The sequence below is a fragment of the Coregonus lavaretus genome (assembly GCF_964263955.1).
Source record: "Coregonus lavaretus genome assembly, chromosome: 23".
In the NCBI taxonomy this organism is placed as follows: domain Eukaryota; kingdom Metazoa; phylum Chordata; class Actinopteri; order Salmoniformes; family Salmonidae; genus Coregonus; species Coregonus lavaretus.
In genome coordinates, this window is record NC_140010.1 from 9,714,447 (window position 1) to 9,730,449 (window position 16,003).

General features: G+C 44.1%; 1 protein-coding gene across 3 annotated transcripts; it reads left to right on the plus strand.

Annotated features, from left to right (window-relative positions):
- Positions 1-605: 605 nt before the first annotated feature.
- On the plus strand, positions 606-13,792 carry LOC311150734 (protein SGT1 homolog). 3 transcript variants are annotated; one of them, XM_084188255.1, is made up of 10 exons: positions 606-780; positions 865-913; positions 1,542-1,632; positions 1,912-1,981; positions 8,692-8,762; positions 10,405-10,458; positions 11,514-11,542; positions 11,964-11,986; positions 12,309-12,405; positions 13,410-13,792. In XM_084188255.1, exons 1-10 carry the CDS (start codon positions 767-769, stop codon positions 13,656-13,658), a joined length of 747 nt encoding a protein of 248 aa, XP_084044381.1. In that variant the 5' UTR covers positions 606-766; the 3' UTR covers positions 13,659-13,792. The 3 variants fall into 3 exon arrangements, with proteins under 3 accessions (XP_084044381.1, XP_084044382.1, XP_084044383.1); XM_084188256.1 differs by having other exon boundaries at positions 11,967-11,986; XM_084188257.1 differs by having other exon boundaries at positions 624-780; positions 868-913.
- The last annotated feature ends 2,211 nt before the right edge of the window (positions 13,793-16,003 follow it).

Consider the following 16,003-nt stretch of genomic DNA (forward strand, 5'->3'; position numbering starts at 1 on the left):
CAAGCACTTAGTAGTGGGGATGTTGATGTTGAAGTGTCAATGAGCAAGGCAGAGGCAAAAAGACTGATATATACAGTGATGTGAAGAGATGGCAGGAGCAGTGGAATAGAGATAATAAGGGAAGGCATTTATTTCAAGTACAGAGGAAAGTCGGGGAGGGGAGGACGACAGGAAGGGACAGAAGAGAGGAGGCTATTTTTACAAGATTAAGGGTGGGACGCAGCCAGTTGAATAAGAAAAGCATCCATCAGAAAAGTGTGATTATTGTCAGGAAATAGAGACTGTGGAGCATGTATTGCTACAGTGTGGGCAGTATTAGAGGGAAAGATAGAGGATGAGATTTAGTATGAGGTAGAAGGGGATACAGGAAATTAGTTTAAAGAGTATATTTTGTTATCTTTTTTAAGAGAAACGGGGTTGGCCGGTAGGATTTAGTTTATCCCGGTCTCTGGCCCACACTCCAGTACGGTAGGTGGCGGTAATGCACCATAACGTTGGATGCCAACCGCCGATAAACCCCACTGAAGAAGAAGAAGACGGTCTTTTGACAAACCGTGTGAAAATGTTTTTTCGCCCGCACCTACCCCTCCATACCGTTAGGGCTCAGTAGTGAGACGTGCCTCTCCTACTCAGCTGACGTTTGACAGGGCCCGCACTGTACACACGCCTCCACTGTGTTCCACTCCAGCATTATTTCGCTTCCCCTATCTAGAACTTTCCAGCTAGCTAGCCACTGCTCTCTCCCTCTGACAACACTTCTACCCTCATGGCAACCGAACGGCAAGTATATTACATTTTCGAGTATTTTATTGTAAATGTGTCCTTGTTTAAGAGGCTAACGTCAGCTCTGTTTTCTCGTTTTAGCAGTTTCTCTGATAGCTTCATAGACGAGGACCCTCAGAAAGCTCTTGAGGTAAACAACGGCTAGCTGGATAGCCAATGTTATTAGCTGTCTAACTTTCTAGCTAACTATCTGTCAAACTAAAATGAAAATATGAACTAGTTTTACTGAAAGTCAAATGCATTATTCTTGCTAGCTAACTAGTCAGGGGATTTTAAATGTTTTCAATAACGCTAGCTATCTAACGTTACCGTTAACCATCTCCGAAAAGTTTATAGCTAACTGACTCTAGCTAATGTTGTGCTACATTTAGAAACGAAGTTAACTAGCTAGCCACATTACCAAATTATTTTGGTCTGAAACTAGTTGTTGCTCAATTCCAGTAGTGATATGTAACTTTACAGCATTTAGCTTAGACAAGATAAACCCAAGAAGTTAGCTATCTAACTAGCATAGCTAACTAACTGGCTAGCCACCTGCCATACATCACACTTTATTCTAGCTAACTTGTTAACCACCTAGCTAGCTAACTAATGTAAGTGAAGATTTCGTGCAGAAAGACAGGTTAAATTGTTGGGAACATGAAAATGTATTTAAACAACTGTCAACCTTAACTAGTGCTCATAAAAAATGTATCTTGGGAATTCAATTCAATTGACCCCAAACTTGCCTATTTGATGACACTGACATTTTCCTTCAGGAACTGAATGAAGCCTTGGAAGGACACTCTGACAATGCAGAATGGTTCTGCCAACGAGCCTACGCCCACCTCCAACTGAAAAACTACAGCTGTAAGGCTCTTATCCTAACGCCTAAGATCTTACCCAAACTTAACCCGAAAGTACTGCTATCAGTCAGACCCTAACCCCAATCCTTCTTGCATTGACAAACTACTGCTCTAACTTTTGATAACCTCCAACCTTGCTTTACTGATTTTCTGAAATTAGTGATTTGAATAATTATTTTAATTCAAAGGATTGTCTAATGTTAGTTCTATATTTTTGTCTTTGCTACAGAAACTTGAGCTATGTTTCTCATCTGTGTGTGTGTGTGTGTGTGTCTCTCTACAGGTGCTGTCAACGATGCCAAGAAAGCCCAGCATCTCAACCCCAGCCTTCTTCTTTCCTTCATGAGAATGGGGTAAGACTTAACTGCTCTGTGTATGTGTGGCCATGAAGCCATTCCATTGCCTTCGTGAGAACAGGGTATGTGTGCAGTTTGGCCGTAACCCATAACAGCTGTCAGTCAAAATAAATTGATCTGAATTTACATGCATTTATTTTTGCAGCTTGCTTATTTTCTGGGAGGAATGTCTGTCTGACTTTATAGCTATGACTGCTTAAAGATGTTATCAGAACACAAAGCACTGTTGTTGAACCATTTTCCAGAGATGTGTTTTTCCTAATAAAAGTGTCAATCTGCAATTCAAACAATAACAAAGGGGCTACTCTGTCACCTTTTTGGGTACACAGCATAGGGATGAGGCTGGAGAAATGTAGCCACTCTCAAATGCATAGACGGTTCTATTTATGCAACGGCTGACCATCCATGAGATAAAAATGATAGTTTAAACTATAACTTCATGTTTTGAAGCTATACAGTGTTTGTTTACAATTGCATTGTGTCAGACAATGGAGAAAAACAAGCTTATATTTTGCGTTCTGATGGGGTTAGACAGATGGAGAGAGTCGGACATTGCAGCAGCAGGTATGCCTATAATAGGATAGAGAAGACTAACTAGGTAGCCAATTCAAAACATATCTTGTACTCTCTAGTTCAGTGGTTCCCAACCTTTTTTCCTTGGAGCCCCCCCCCCCTACTTGTATCTAAGAAAAGCTGAGTTCCACCACCACCACCAAAATAATAAAGTTATTAATTCCAAATCTTTATTGGCAAAAATCTACATCAATTATAGTTTTTCTTTCCTTTTCCCTTTGGTTTGCCCTGGTTATCTTTGTGTATAATTAACTGTAGGCCTATACACACACATTCTTACCAAAATAATAATAATTATTCATTATCAGCGTAATAAGTGATTAACAGCACCTATATCTGTCCATGATCTCCCTCAGACCAATTAACTGAAAGGGGGCAGTTTGTTGCATACACACATGCAAGTCATGTGAACACTGGTTTTGACACAGCTATAATGTATGTGTTATAAAAATAACAATAAGTAAGAATAACAAACAGTAAGTTACAATCAATAACTTTTCCCTTCCTTAATAAACTAATGGCCACCTTGGGCCTGCATACATCTGACCAGGGATAGGATGTCAGGTGTGATGCTAGTGACAGCCAGCCTAAAGTCCTGGTGGACATCGAGCCTGTTATGGGCTTTTATTTTTATTGTTACAAGCGCGCTGAAGGCTGTCTCAGACAGGTACATAGTGCTGAATGGTAGAATAACCCTTGTAGCTGCGTGTTTGGCCAGTCTGGGTGCAACAGCGTGTCCTTTGACAATCCAAAACTTTTTGTATCCGTTCTCTTGGAAATATTTGACACAATCGGCTTGAAGGTCACCAAGCTCATCTTCACAGCCGAGGTATTCCACGTCCTCGAGACTGCAAATGTAAGGGTCAAATCACCCACGATTTCTTTGATAAGTATTCGTCAACATCGGCAAAACGGGATTTAATTTCCTCCCGAAGCATGTTCATGTGGCGGGTAAACTCAGTGCGCAAAGACGCAGGCACAGTGCCACCAGACTGTTTCATCAGCAGTGGAAATTGTTGTAGCTCCCATTTACACATTTTTCCAACTCTACTCCAGTTTCCGCACAAGAGCGTCTTTGCACTGCATTACGTTTGATTCAGGATCCTGCATCCGCTTGTTTGTCTCATTGTAGAGAGTGAACGTATCCGCTAGGTATGCCGTTTTGATCCAAAACGCATCAGTCAGCTGTTCGCACCGTGGTCGATTGTGATCTTGCAAGAATTCCTTTATTTTTCCCTGCAGTTCCATAAAACGCACAAGCACTTGTCCACGTGACAACCAGCATACCTCTGTGTGTAACAGCAGTGTTTGATGCGCTTCATCCTCACACAGCTAGGCAAACAGTCTCTTGTTAGTAGGGCGAGCCTTAATGAAGTTTACAACTTTAACAACAGTTGCCAGGGTGTTACTGAGGTCTTCCGAACGTTTTTTTTTACTGGCCAATGCTTGGCGATGTAGCACGCAGTGGAAAATTGCGCACCCCGGGGCTTTTTCCTTCAATCGGCTGTTAAATCCCTTGTTTTTGCCCATCAACGCTGCAGCCCCATCAGTGCAGCATCCAACAATATTCTCGTAGGGCAGATTGTTGGACGAGAGATGTGAGTCCATAGCTATAAAAATATATTGGCCTGTTGTTTTTGTGGCTAGATTGGTAGACATAAGAATGTCTTGTTTCAAGTCATCACCGTCAATATATTGCACATAAACGATGAGCACGGATTCGTCTGACACTGTTATTGTTTCATCCAACTGAATGGCAAAGGGAACATTCCTAAGCTTCTCGTGCAGCTGGTTTTGACAATCTCCAGCCATTTTATCAATTCTGTCTTTGACAGTGTTGTCAGAGAGTGGGACGGTTTTCACGTTATCCGCCACCTGTGGGCCACACAGCCTCTCTACAATTTTCAGGCAGGCGGGTTTGATTCGCTGCTCTCCGATATTGTGCGGCTTTTTAGACTTGGCAATTAATAGCGAACACTCACATGACGCCTCCGTGGCTCTGTGTAAATCACTGCCTGCTCTTTCAAATACTTTTCTGATGTGTGTGGATCTTTTTGATAGTGCCAACTGCTTCTTCCCCTCAAAAAAATCCTGACCTTCACCAACAGTCTCCTGGGGTTTTGTTTCCTGGTGTCGTCGCATTTTGCTTGGCTTCATGCTGTCATTAGCTAGTTTCTCGCCACAAATGACACATTCTGGCCGAGTCCTATCCTGTCCCTCAATAAAACCGAAGTTAAGATAACTCTCGAGATATAGCCTTACTTTCTTTTTTGATGATGAGTCATCAGCACTTTTACGTTTCTTAGACATGTTGTTTTATTCATAAAATAGTGATGCTCTGACTGCAGGAACAACGAGCTGCTAGCTGAAACTGATTGAGCGCTGGTCATTGACGTGCAAAAATTTTTTCGGGGAGTTACCGCTTTTACGTTTCTCTGCCATTATTATTATTATTTAGATTGGCCTTGGCATTGCAAGCATATGATTTTTAATACACATTTTTAAATGTATTAATTGTACAATTAAATTATAGTTGAACATTTTATGCATGTTTGACCTCAAAGCAAATGAGATCACGCGCCCCCCCCTGTAAACTCTGGCGCCGCGCGGACCCCAGGTTGGGAACCACTGCTCTAGTTAACTGTTGAGCTATTATTAGCATGTATTAATGTTTTCGTCATGTACCAAAAAACGTTCCACCGACACTCGCGAATGAGCCCATACAAAGGTGATTTACTTTTTTGAACGATTCATATGATTCATTTAAACAATTATTTTCAAGAAATGAACGATTCACTTCCACATTGTAGTGAATTGAATCATGTGAATCAAAATAATAATTTGTGAATCGCGAACAGTAATTTTAGGAAAAAATATTTTGATGTAGGCTTTGTTTTGGATTATGATTACGGAGTGGAACTAACATTCCACGGAGTTGCATTATTTTCCAGAGAACACATAGAGCCTCGAGTTCATTATCCCTTTTATACCATGGCTGTAATTTAACACATTGTCACTAGAAATGTGTTCATTTGCCACTAGAAAGTATACTATACTGAACAAAAATATAACGCAACATGCAACAATTTCAAAGATTTTACTGAGTTATAGTTCATATAAGGAAATCAGTCAATTGAAATAAATACATTAGGCCCAAATCTATTGATTTCACATGACTGGGAATACAGATATTCATCTGTTGGTCACAGATACCTTAAAAAAAAGGTATTGGCATGGATCAGAAAACCAGAGTATCTGGTGTGACCACCATTTGCTTCATCTCCTTCGCATAGAGTTGATCAGGCTGTTGATTGTGGCCTGTGAAATGTTGTCCCACTCCTCTTCAATGGCTGTGCGAAGTTGCTGGATATTGGTGGGAACTAGAACACGCTGTCGTACACGTCGATCCAGAGCATCCCAAGCAGGCTCAATGGGTGACATGTCTGGTGAGTATGCAGGCCGTGGAAGAACTGGGACATTTTCAGCTTCCAGGAATTGTGTACAGATCCTTGCGACATGCATTATCATGCTGAAACATGAGGTGGTGGCGGTTGATGAATGACACGACAATGGGCCTCAGGATCTCGTCACGGTATCTCTGTGCATTCAAATTGCCATCGATAAAATGCAAGTGTGTTCGTTGTCCGTAGCTTATGCCTGCCAATATCATAACCCCACCGCCACCATGGGGCACTCTGTTCACAACATTGACATTAGCAAACCGCTCACCCACACAACGCCATACACATAGTCTGCGGTTGTGAGGCCGGTTGGACGTACTGCCAAATTCTCTAAATTGACCTTAGCCATTGAATTCTACCTTGCAAGTATAGCGTACATTATAGGGAAATAATGCATGCTCTAGAATGCCAATCAGAAATGAGTATTCAGCAATGCCATGGTATAAAAAGATTTGTAGCCTACCATAGCCACTTGATCTTTGATATATTAAAAGAGCAAATCATTTCAGAAGGCATAAAAGGTATTTGGTTGTAATGTTGAAAATGTTTTCTTCATGGGTGGTCAACCATCCTCCAGGAGAGCTAATGGGTGCAGGCTTTTGTACCACCGCCCACTTTAACAAACCACATTTTAGAAATTAGCTGGTCAACCAGACCTTGATAAACTGGCTCTGTTCTTGAGCAGGGCTTGATCAAAAGCCTGCACACCCAGTTGCTCTCCAGACTGAGGGTTGACTACATGTGTTTTATATAGTTTCCTAACAGGTATTCTACTTTGGGGGGGGGGGGGGGGTTAAGTGCCTTGCACAACGACAGGAGATGGTTAATGGGATCAGAGTAACCTTCCAGTGTCAATACCACGTTCCGCTTACTTTTTTATACGTACATAGAGACACCACCAATTGTTGGTAATGGAAATTGGTTAAGTCATGGAGAAGTCATGATATTCCATCTGTCAAAATGTGTATGAACCCTGCCACTCCACATCTCCCTTAAATCATTATACACTGCTCAAAAAAATAAAGGGAACATTTAAACAACACAATGTAACTCCAAGTCAATCACACTTCTGTGAAATCAAACTGTCCACTTAGGAAGCAACACTGATTGACAATCAATTTCACATGCTGTTGTGCAAATTGAATAGACAACAGGTGGAAATTATAGGCAATTAGCAAGACACCCCCAATAAAGGACTGGTTTTGCAGGTGGTGACCACAGACCACTTCTCAGTTCCTATGCTTCCTGGCTGATGTTTTGGTCACTTTTGAATGCTGGCGGTGCTTTCACTCTAGTGGTAGCATGAGACGGAGTCTACAACCCACACAAGTGGCTCAGGTAGTGCAGCTCATCCAGGATGGCACATCAATGCGAGCTGTGGCAAGAAGGTTTGCTGTGTCTGTCAGCGTAGTATCCAGAGCATGGAGGCGCTACCAGGAGACAGGCCAGTACATCAGGAGACGTGGAGGAGGCCGTAGGAAGGCAACAACCCAGCAGCAGGACTGCTACCTCCGCCTTTGTGCAAGGATGAGCAGGAGGAGCACTGCCAGAGCCCTGCAAAATGACCTCCAGCAGGCCACAAATGTGCATGTGTCTGCTCAAACGGTCAGAAACAGACTCCATGAGGGTGGTATGAGGGCCCGACGTCCACAGGTGGGGGTTGTGCTTACAGCCCAACACCGTGCAGGACGTTTGGCATTTGCCAGAGAACACCAAGATTGGCAAATTCGCCACTGGCGCCCTGTGCTCTTCACAGATGAAAGCAGGTTCACACTGAGCACATGTGACAGACGTGACAGAGTCTGGAGACTCCGTGGAGAACGTTCTGCTGCCTGCAACATCCTCCAGCATGACCGGTTTGGCGGTGGGTCAGTCATGGTGTGGGGTGGCATTTCTTTGGGGGGCTGCACAGCCCTCCATGTGCTCGCCAAAGGTAGCCTGACTGCCATTAGGTACCGAGATGAGATCCTCAGACCCCTTGTGAGACCATATGCTGGTGCGGTTGGCCCTGGGTTCCTGCTAATGCAAGACAATGCTAGACCTCATGTGGCTGGAGAGTGTCAGCAGTTCCTGCAAGAGGAAGGCATTGATGCTATGGACTGGCCCGCCCGTTCCCCAGACCTGAATCCATTTGAGCACATCTGGGACATCATGTCTCGCTCCATCCACCAACGCCATGTTGCACCACAGACTGTCCAGGAGTTGGCGGAAGCTTTAGTCCAGGTCTGGGAGGAGATCCCTCAGGAGACCATCCACCACCTCATCAGGAGCATGCCCAGGCGTTGTAGGGAGGTCATACAGGCACGTGGAGGCCACACACACTACTGAGCCTCATTTTGACTTGTTTTAAGGACATTACATCAAAGTTGGATCAGCCTGTAGTGTGGTTTTCCACTTTAATTTTGAGGGTGACTCCAAATCCAGACCTCCATGGGTTGATACATTTGATTTCCATTGATCATTTTTGTGTGATTTTGTTGTCAGCACATTCAACTATCTAAAGACAAAAGTATTTAATAAGATTGTTTCATTCATTCAGATCTAGGATGTGTTATTTTAGTGTTCCCTTTATTTTTTTGAGCAGTGTATATGTCAAACTTAAATTGGTGTCTGTTTTCCCTGAGTTTCTTTCTGCTACTGATAACAAGCCTGCTCCTGTCTACCTCCCTGCAGAATGGCAGAGTACCACCTGAACCACTTTGAGTCATCACATGCTGCCTTCACTAAGGGACACAGCCTGGATGGTGAGGCCTGCTGAGGGGACATGTGGAGGACATAGGGGCCTGGTTCCTTTTCAGCACCTACACACTTCCACTAACACCTTCCCCTAATCCCTCAATCTAAAAACGACACTTTACCCCTATCCTTAGACACGTCATGTAGATCTAAAACTGTATGATATTATTGGTATTAGAAATATAGTAACTAGGGATGTAACGATTCACTGATACACATCGGTCCCCTGTTCTAATGTTTAAGATATGAGTGCATCGGTTTGAACCGATCCAAATTAAGCATGCATCGGTCAGAAAACCAATTCAAACATTACACATTTCCGGTTCACTGTGTTTTACTCATTGTTTTATTCTGAGATACCTCTTAACTGTTGTGACTGAATTGATACGTCCTCTCCTTCAGTTCAGTAGCCTTTCCAACTTTTATGCATGTAACTGCTTATGACTGTCAGATAACAACTGTGTGCAAAGTGCGGGAGACACAGATGCTTGCGCCAACGGGAGGTAGGCCTATACCTGTACTAATAGGCTATTCGTACATCTGGCACCTTCAGCATTCAGATGCTTGTGAAATGGCTTTCGACAATGTCAAATCATAGGTTGTCACTCAACTAATAAAGCCTATGTAATTTGCTGGGTCATTGTTAACAAATGCGCTGTAGAAAATTGTGTTTTACTGGAGTTGTGTAGCCTACCGGAGTGGACGCAACTCACATCCAACTGCTGATTGGTGTTTTCAATCATTCAGATTGTATTTAGATTTAGATTCACCATAAGAAATAGTTTTGGTAGTTTTGCTTTAAACGGTCAGTGTATTTGGTCATTTGTACATGAACAGGGTAATTTTATAAAGGACAGCAATAATTTCTCGTTCATTGTTTGGAGCGGGAGAGCTCCAGTAAAATTCCAAACGGTCTAAACCATTCGCTTTCAAAACAGGTAAAATCCATAGCTGCATTATGTTAATTGGCTAAATGCCATGCTATTGACATAGTACTAGCTCAAAACATTTTCAATCTGTAAAAACAACAATTTAATCAGTGGGTGATTTCAGATTTTTAAAGTTGGGAGATAAAAAGCATACATTTCTCCATCCCTAATCTGATAGTGGGGTGGTAGATGCTCAGTCTGCCCAATGGCTCAGCTCAGGTGTCTACACACCACATTGACACACACACACACACGCACACGCACACTAACAGATGGCCACTCAGTTTAGAGAAGTCATCTCAGACAGATTCAGCTCAGAGAGGCCCAGCTCCTGACCTCCCATCAGCAGCAGATATTAATTTTAAAATAAAAAATTAACGCATGCAAAAAATGTTAGTGAATCGAACTGAATGGCATCAATTCGTTCCCCTAATCAAACCGAATCGCACCAACTCGTTTCAAACTAAAAGGTGTTGTTCCTGTATCGTAGCTCATGCATGTAGATGCAAATTGAATCGTTCATGAAAGGAGAGATGCACATCCCTAATAGTAACAGCTCTTGGCCTCTGATAGGTTAGGTGGAATATTAACCATATCGGATATGCCTTCCAATCTGGTCAAATGTACAGAAGTGTACATGGCTGTGTGTAGATTCTGCAGTAGTTGTGTTCCAACTGGGTGAGATTATGTCTGAACAGTGTGTTCTCCCTCGGCTCCACAGGTTCAGATGACACTTTCCAAACGTGGCTCAAACGCTGTGAGGAGATGATGGGGAGTAAGTAGGATCTGTTTTCTTACATTTACATTTACGTCATTTAGCAGACGCTCTTATCCAGAGCGACTTACAGTTAGTGAGGGAGTACATTATATATATATATATATATATTTTTTTTCATACTGGCCCCCCCCCCCGTGGGAATCGAACCCACAACCCTGGCGTTGCAAACGCCATGCTCTACCAACATCCCCTGCCGGCCATTCCCTCCCCTACCCTGGACGACGCTGGGCCAATTGTGCGCCGCCCCATGGGTCTCCCGGTCGCGGCCGGCTACGACAGAGCCTGGATTCGAACCAGGATCTCTAGTGGCACAGCTAGCACTGCGATGCAGTGCCTTAGACCACTGCGCCATTCGGGAGGCATCTATGTTATCCACCATCTAAACCCTAGCCACAGGCCCATCTCCAACCTCTATCTGAATTCTAACTCTGTACTAACTGAACTCTTCATTAGAGAAGTTGTGTGTTTGTCTGTGTGTGTGGTTGTCGTCTCATAGGGTTTAAACTGAACCTGTTTGGATCACATTAATAATGTACAGCAAGGGGTGCCTTGCCTCGGATCAACCCCAGTAAACATCCACACAGTTACACCCCCCCCCCCCCCCCCCCCCCCCCCCCCCCCCGACGCGACCTCATAACAAACGCGACCTCATAACATTAATGCTCCGTCTCATCCCAGCCCCCCCCCCCCCCTTTCAAAGGCAACCTCATAACATTTATGCTCCGTCTCATCCCAGCCCCCTTCCCCTTTAAACTCCTCTCTCCCTCCTTCTCCCTCTCCCGCTCTTCCTCGCCTCCCTCTGCCACCTTCTCCCTCCCTCCCTCTCTCTCTAATGAAAGCAGTGAATAATGTAACAGACATAACTGGTAAATACAGTGGGGTTTTAATAGATGTGGATGGACTGGTAAACAGACTGCCTCTGAGATGTCACAGGGAGGTGTGTCTCTCTGTGTGGCATGTCCCTGTGTGTGTTTGTGTGTTCCTCTGGCCTGTTAATGTACGAGTAATGAAGAACTGTTTGACTGTAACATTCTGATTCCTGTCCCTTGCAGCGGCGAATCAGAATGGAAATGAGAACAAGGTGAGTGCTAACGGATCTTCCTACCATTATTCTATCTATGCTCTGTACCATGTCTGTATAAAAATATCTTCTGCCATGCACTTTTAAGGGGCCACAATGGGAAAAAAAGTAATTGACTTTATTGTGCTATCCCTGTCAAGTTAAAAAGAAAATGTATATGCTGTGTTTGATTTATTTCACAGTTTGAAAAATACATATAATCAACAACACAAACCTTACGACTGTATACAGGTTTTTCTGGCATTCAGTTCCACTCTCCACCTCATGGGGGCACTGTTGCTCCCAGCATTCCAAACCTTGCTTATTCTGTTCTAACTGCTAGAGCGAGAGAGCGAGCACAGCCAGTAAGCCCTCTCTCTTTCTCCTATTTTTGTTTGTTTAAACTTTCTCTCTCTTTTGCTGGGATGACTGGATGCCACAGCAGACACTGACACCACACATCAAGTAAGTACACTTCATGGTTGTGGGTTCGATTCCCACAGGGGGCCAGTATGAAAAATGTATGCACTCACTAACTGTAAGTCACTCTGGATAAGAGCGTCTGCTAAATGACTAAAATGTAAATGTAAATGTTGCATTCCAAATGTCACCATATTCTCTATAGTGCACTACTTTTTTGCCAGAGTCCTATGAGCCCTGGTCAAAAGTAGTGCGCTACGTAGGGAATAGGGGGTATTTGGGACTCATCTTATGTGTGCAGGCAGGTAGATGACTTGATCTTACACTTCAGGGGCAACCTGTACTAAGTTTCTGTGTACGTCCTCAGACACGACTGGTACCAGACAGAGTCCCAGGTCATCGTCACCATCATGGTGAAAAACGCTCCTAAGGACGGTGTCAACGTCAATTTTAACAACAGACAGGTACACACATACATACAGTCACACACACGTACAAACAAGCAAGCGAGCACACACAGACACACAGACTTCTGTCAGATATACACACACACACACACACAGGTCAGTGTAAGGGGCTCTTGAGGAGAGAGAAGTACAGTTCCAAACTGTCAGAAGTGCTGCCAGAGTATCAGCAGCCCAGTATAGTTGCTGAGGAGGAAGCTGTCTCTCGGAGGAAGCTGTCTCTCGACATGTCTTTATTTCTCATCTTATTGACATTAAAAGGATTCTGTTTGGGGCGGGGGTGTAGATAACATGGAATCAAATCAAAGTATGGGCATAGTGTTGGATCTGTGCTGTAAATTAATGACTGCAGTGTGATTTGGGTTTAAATGAGATGGAGATGAGGAAAAATGGATGTTCTGGATCTGGAATGAAAGATGGAGGGGAGTGTGTGTGTGTGTTTGTACGTGTACATGCGCGCGCAGCGGTACAGCACTAAAAATAGGGGGTTGTTGTCTCCCCTGAAGTCCCCCTACAGTAGAGCAGCGCTCCCTCTGAAACACACAGGGAGGGGCCTGATTCCAATTCCACATCTCGCACCCCTCCTTTCTCTCTGCCCTAACCCACTCTTTCTCTTTCTGTTGCTGTGAGAACAGTAGGGGAGGTGTTATTAGGGGTAATAAGATGGCTAGGGGCTTTTCCTCCAGGGGGGTTTGGCAGGGGTGCTGCTATGGGCACATGTGCCTTCTTACATACACACACACACGCTCAATCACTCACTCCCTTTGGGCCCAGCTATGCCCTCAGGGGTGCCTGTAAACTCAGCTCTAGGAACAGTTAACCCCCCCCCCCCCCCCCCCCAAGTCTAAATCCCCAATCCAAGAAAAAAAGCCCAACTGATTTCAGACCAGCACTAAAGCCCTCAGGGTGAATTTGATGAAACAGTCTTCCATCCCCACCCCTCTATAAAAAGAGGAGGAGGTGGTGTATGTGTGTGTTTATAATGTGTGTGTTTGTCTCTGTAGTTGTCGGCTGTGGTGAAGCTTCCTTCGGGGGAGGACTTCAGCTTGAACATGAACCTGCTGCATCCCATCGTCCCCCAACACAGCACCTTCAAGGTCCTCTCCACCAAGGTAACACACACACACACAAGTTGTACATATACAACACACACACACACGTCAAACCACTCAGCCTATCAGAACTGTGCTACCATTTGCCTCAAGAAGTGTGAAAATGTGTGTAAAATTGCAGCCCTCAGAAAGGCTTTATAAGGAGCCCATAGAGACGTGATTTAATACACAGCAGGTTACCAGAGAATAGCCACACTGGAATGTGGTAATTAACCATTAGTGGAACGGAGAATCCTCTTTAATACAGACCTGACTGTGTCAAAACACACACATACATACAGTGGGGGAAAAAAGTATTTAGTCAGCCACCAATTGTGCAAGTTCTCCCACTTAAAAAGATGAGAGAGGCCTGTAATTTTCATCATAGGTACACGTCAACAATGACAGACAAATTGAGGAAAGAAAATCCAGAAATCACATTGTAGGATTTTTAATGAATTTATTTGCAAATTATGGTGGAAAATAAGTATTTGGTCACCTACAAACAAGCAAGATTTCTGGCTCTCACAGACCTGTAACTTCTTCTTTAAGAGGCTCCTCTGTCCTCCACTCATTACCTGTATTAATGGCACCTGTTTGAACTTGTTATCAGTATAAAAGACACCTGTCCACAACCTCAAACAGTCACACTCCAAACTCCACTATGGCCAAGACCAAAGAGCTGTCAAAGGACACCAGAAACAAAATTTTAGACCTGCACCAGGCTGGGAAGACTGAATCTGCAATAGGTCAGCAGCTTGGTTTGAAGAAATCAACTGTGGGAGCAATTATTAGGAAATGGAAGACATACAAGACCACTGATAATCTCCCTCGATCTGGGGCTCCACGCAAGATCTCACCCCGTGGGGTCAAAATGATCACAAGAACGGTGAGCAAAAATCCCAGAACCACACGGGGGGACCTAGTGAATGACCTGCAGAGAGCTGGGACCAAAGTAACAAAGCCTACCATCAGTAACACACTACGCCGCCAGGGACTCAAATCCTGCAGTGCCAGACGTGTCCCCCTGCTTAAGCCAGTACATGTCCAAGCCCGTCTGAAGTTTGCTAGAGTGCATTTGGATGATTCAGAAGAGGATTGGGAGAATGTCAGATGAAACCAAAATAGAACTTTTTGGTAAAAACTCAACTCGTCGTGTTTGGAGGACAAAGAATGCTGAGTTGCATCCAAAGAACACCATACCTACTGTGAAGCATGGGGGTGGAAACATCATGCTTTGGGGCTGTTTTTCTGCAAAGGGACCAGGACGACTGATCCGTGTAAAGGAAAGAATGAATGGGGCCATGTATAGTGAGATTTTGAGTGAAAACCTCCTTCCATCAGCAAGGGCATTGAAGATGAAACGTGGCTGGGTCTTTCAGCATGACAATGATCCCAAACACACCGCCCGGGCAACGAAGGAGTGGCTTCGTAAGAAGCATTTCAAGGTCCTGGAGTGGCCTAGCCAGTCTCCAGATCTCAACCCCATAGAAAATCTTTGGAGGGAGTTGAAAGTCCGTGTTGCCCAGCGACAGCCCCAAAACATCACTGCTCTAGAGGAGATACCAGCAACCGTGTGTGAAAACCTTGTGAAGACTTACAGAAAACGTTTGACCTGTGTCATTGCCAACAAAGGGTATATAACAAAGTATTGAGAACTTTTGTTATTGACCAAATACTTATTTTCCACCATAATTTGCTAATAAATTCATTAAAAATCCTACAATGTGATTTTCTGGATTTTTTTCTCTCTCATTTTGTCTGTCATAGTTGACGTGTACCTATGATGAAAATTACAGGCCTCTCTCATCTTTTTAAGTGGGAGAACTTGCACAATTGGTGGCTGACTAAATACTTTTTTCCCCCCACTGTACGAGAGAGCTTCCCTGTGAGGATTAACAAGCTCTGAAGTTGGACATTAATGAGTGGGAACGACACTTCTTAGTGTACACTAATTTGTGTGAGTGTGTAGACTAGTGAGTGTGTAGACTAGTGAGTGTGTAGGCATCTCTCCATGTGCTCAAATGGCAAGCTTAAAAAGGTGTCAGTGTGTGACTAGCTTGAAATGGATCCAGTGAGTTTGTGTGTGAGAATTTCATCCTGTGTTTGAGCGTGAGTGCACATGTATCTAAAAGGGTTTGTGTGAGAGGGAGGGAGAGAGCGAACCCTTCTAGTGTGCTTTGGGAATCTGTGGATAGGTATAGGCTGTTGGGGCTCGCTCAGGGCATGAGATGGTGCTCAGTCTGCTAATGAGATAGTGGGACATGCCACACAGACACGGCATGGCACAACAGGGGGGAGGATGACAGAGAGTGAAGGTGGGGATGATTTGGAGGACAGATAGACATGCAGCCTCATAGCTCAGCAGAGAGGGAAAAGATGGAGGGACACGGAAAGAGGAAGAAGAGGAAGGGAATAGAAAATAAAGTGAGGTAGAGAAGTTATTCCTGAGTTCCTGCCAGCCAATGCCAAAACTAGTTTCCCCCTAGAGAGAGGACGTAGCGCAC

What these genes read in the sequence shown, in the direction of transcription:
- LOC311150734 (XM_084188255.1), top strand. An exon ending in AGAATGGAAATGAGAACAAG is followed by an intron (nt 11,543 to 11,963) that starts GTGAGTGCTAAC and finishes TGGATGCCACAG; the next exon opens with CAGACACTGACACCACACAT. An exon ending in ACACTGACACCACACATCAA is followed by an intron (nt 11,987 to 12,308) that starts GTAAGTACACTT and finishes GTACGTCCTCAG; the next exon opens with ACACGACTGGTACCAGACAG.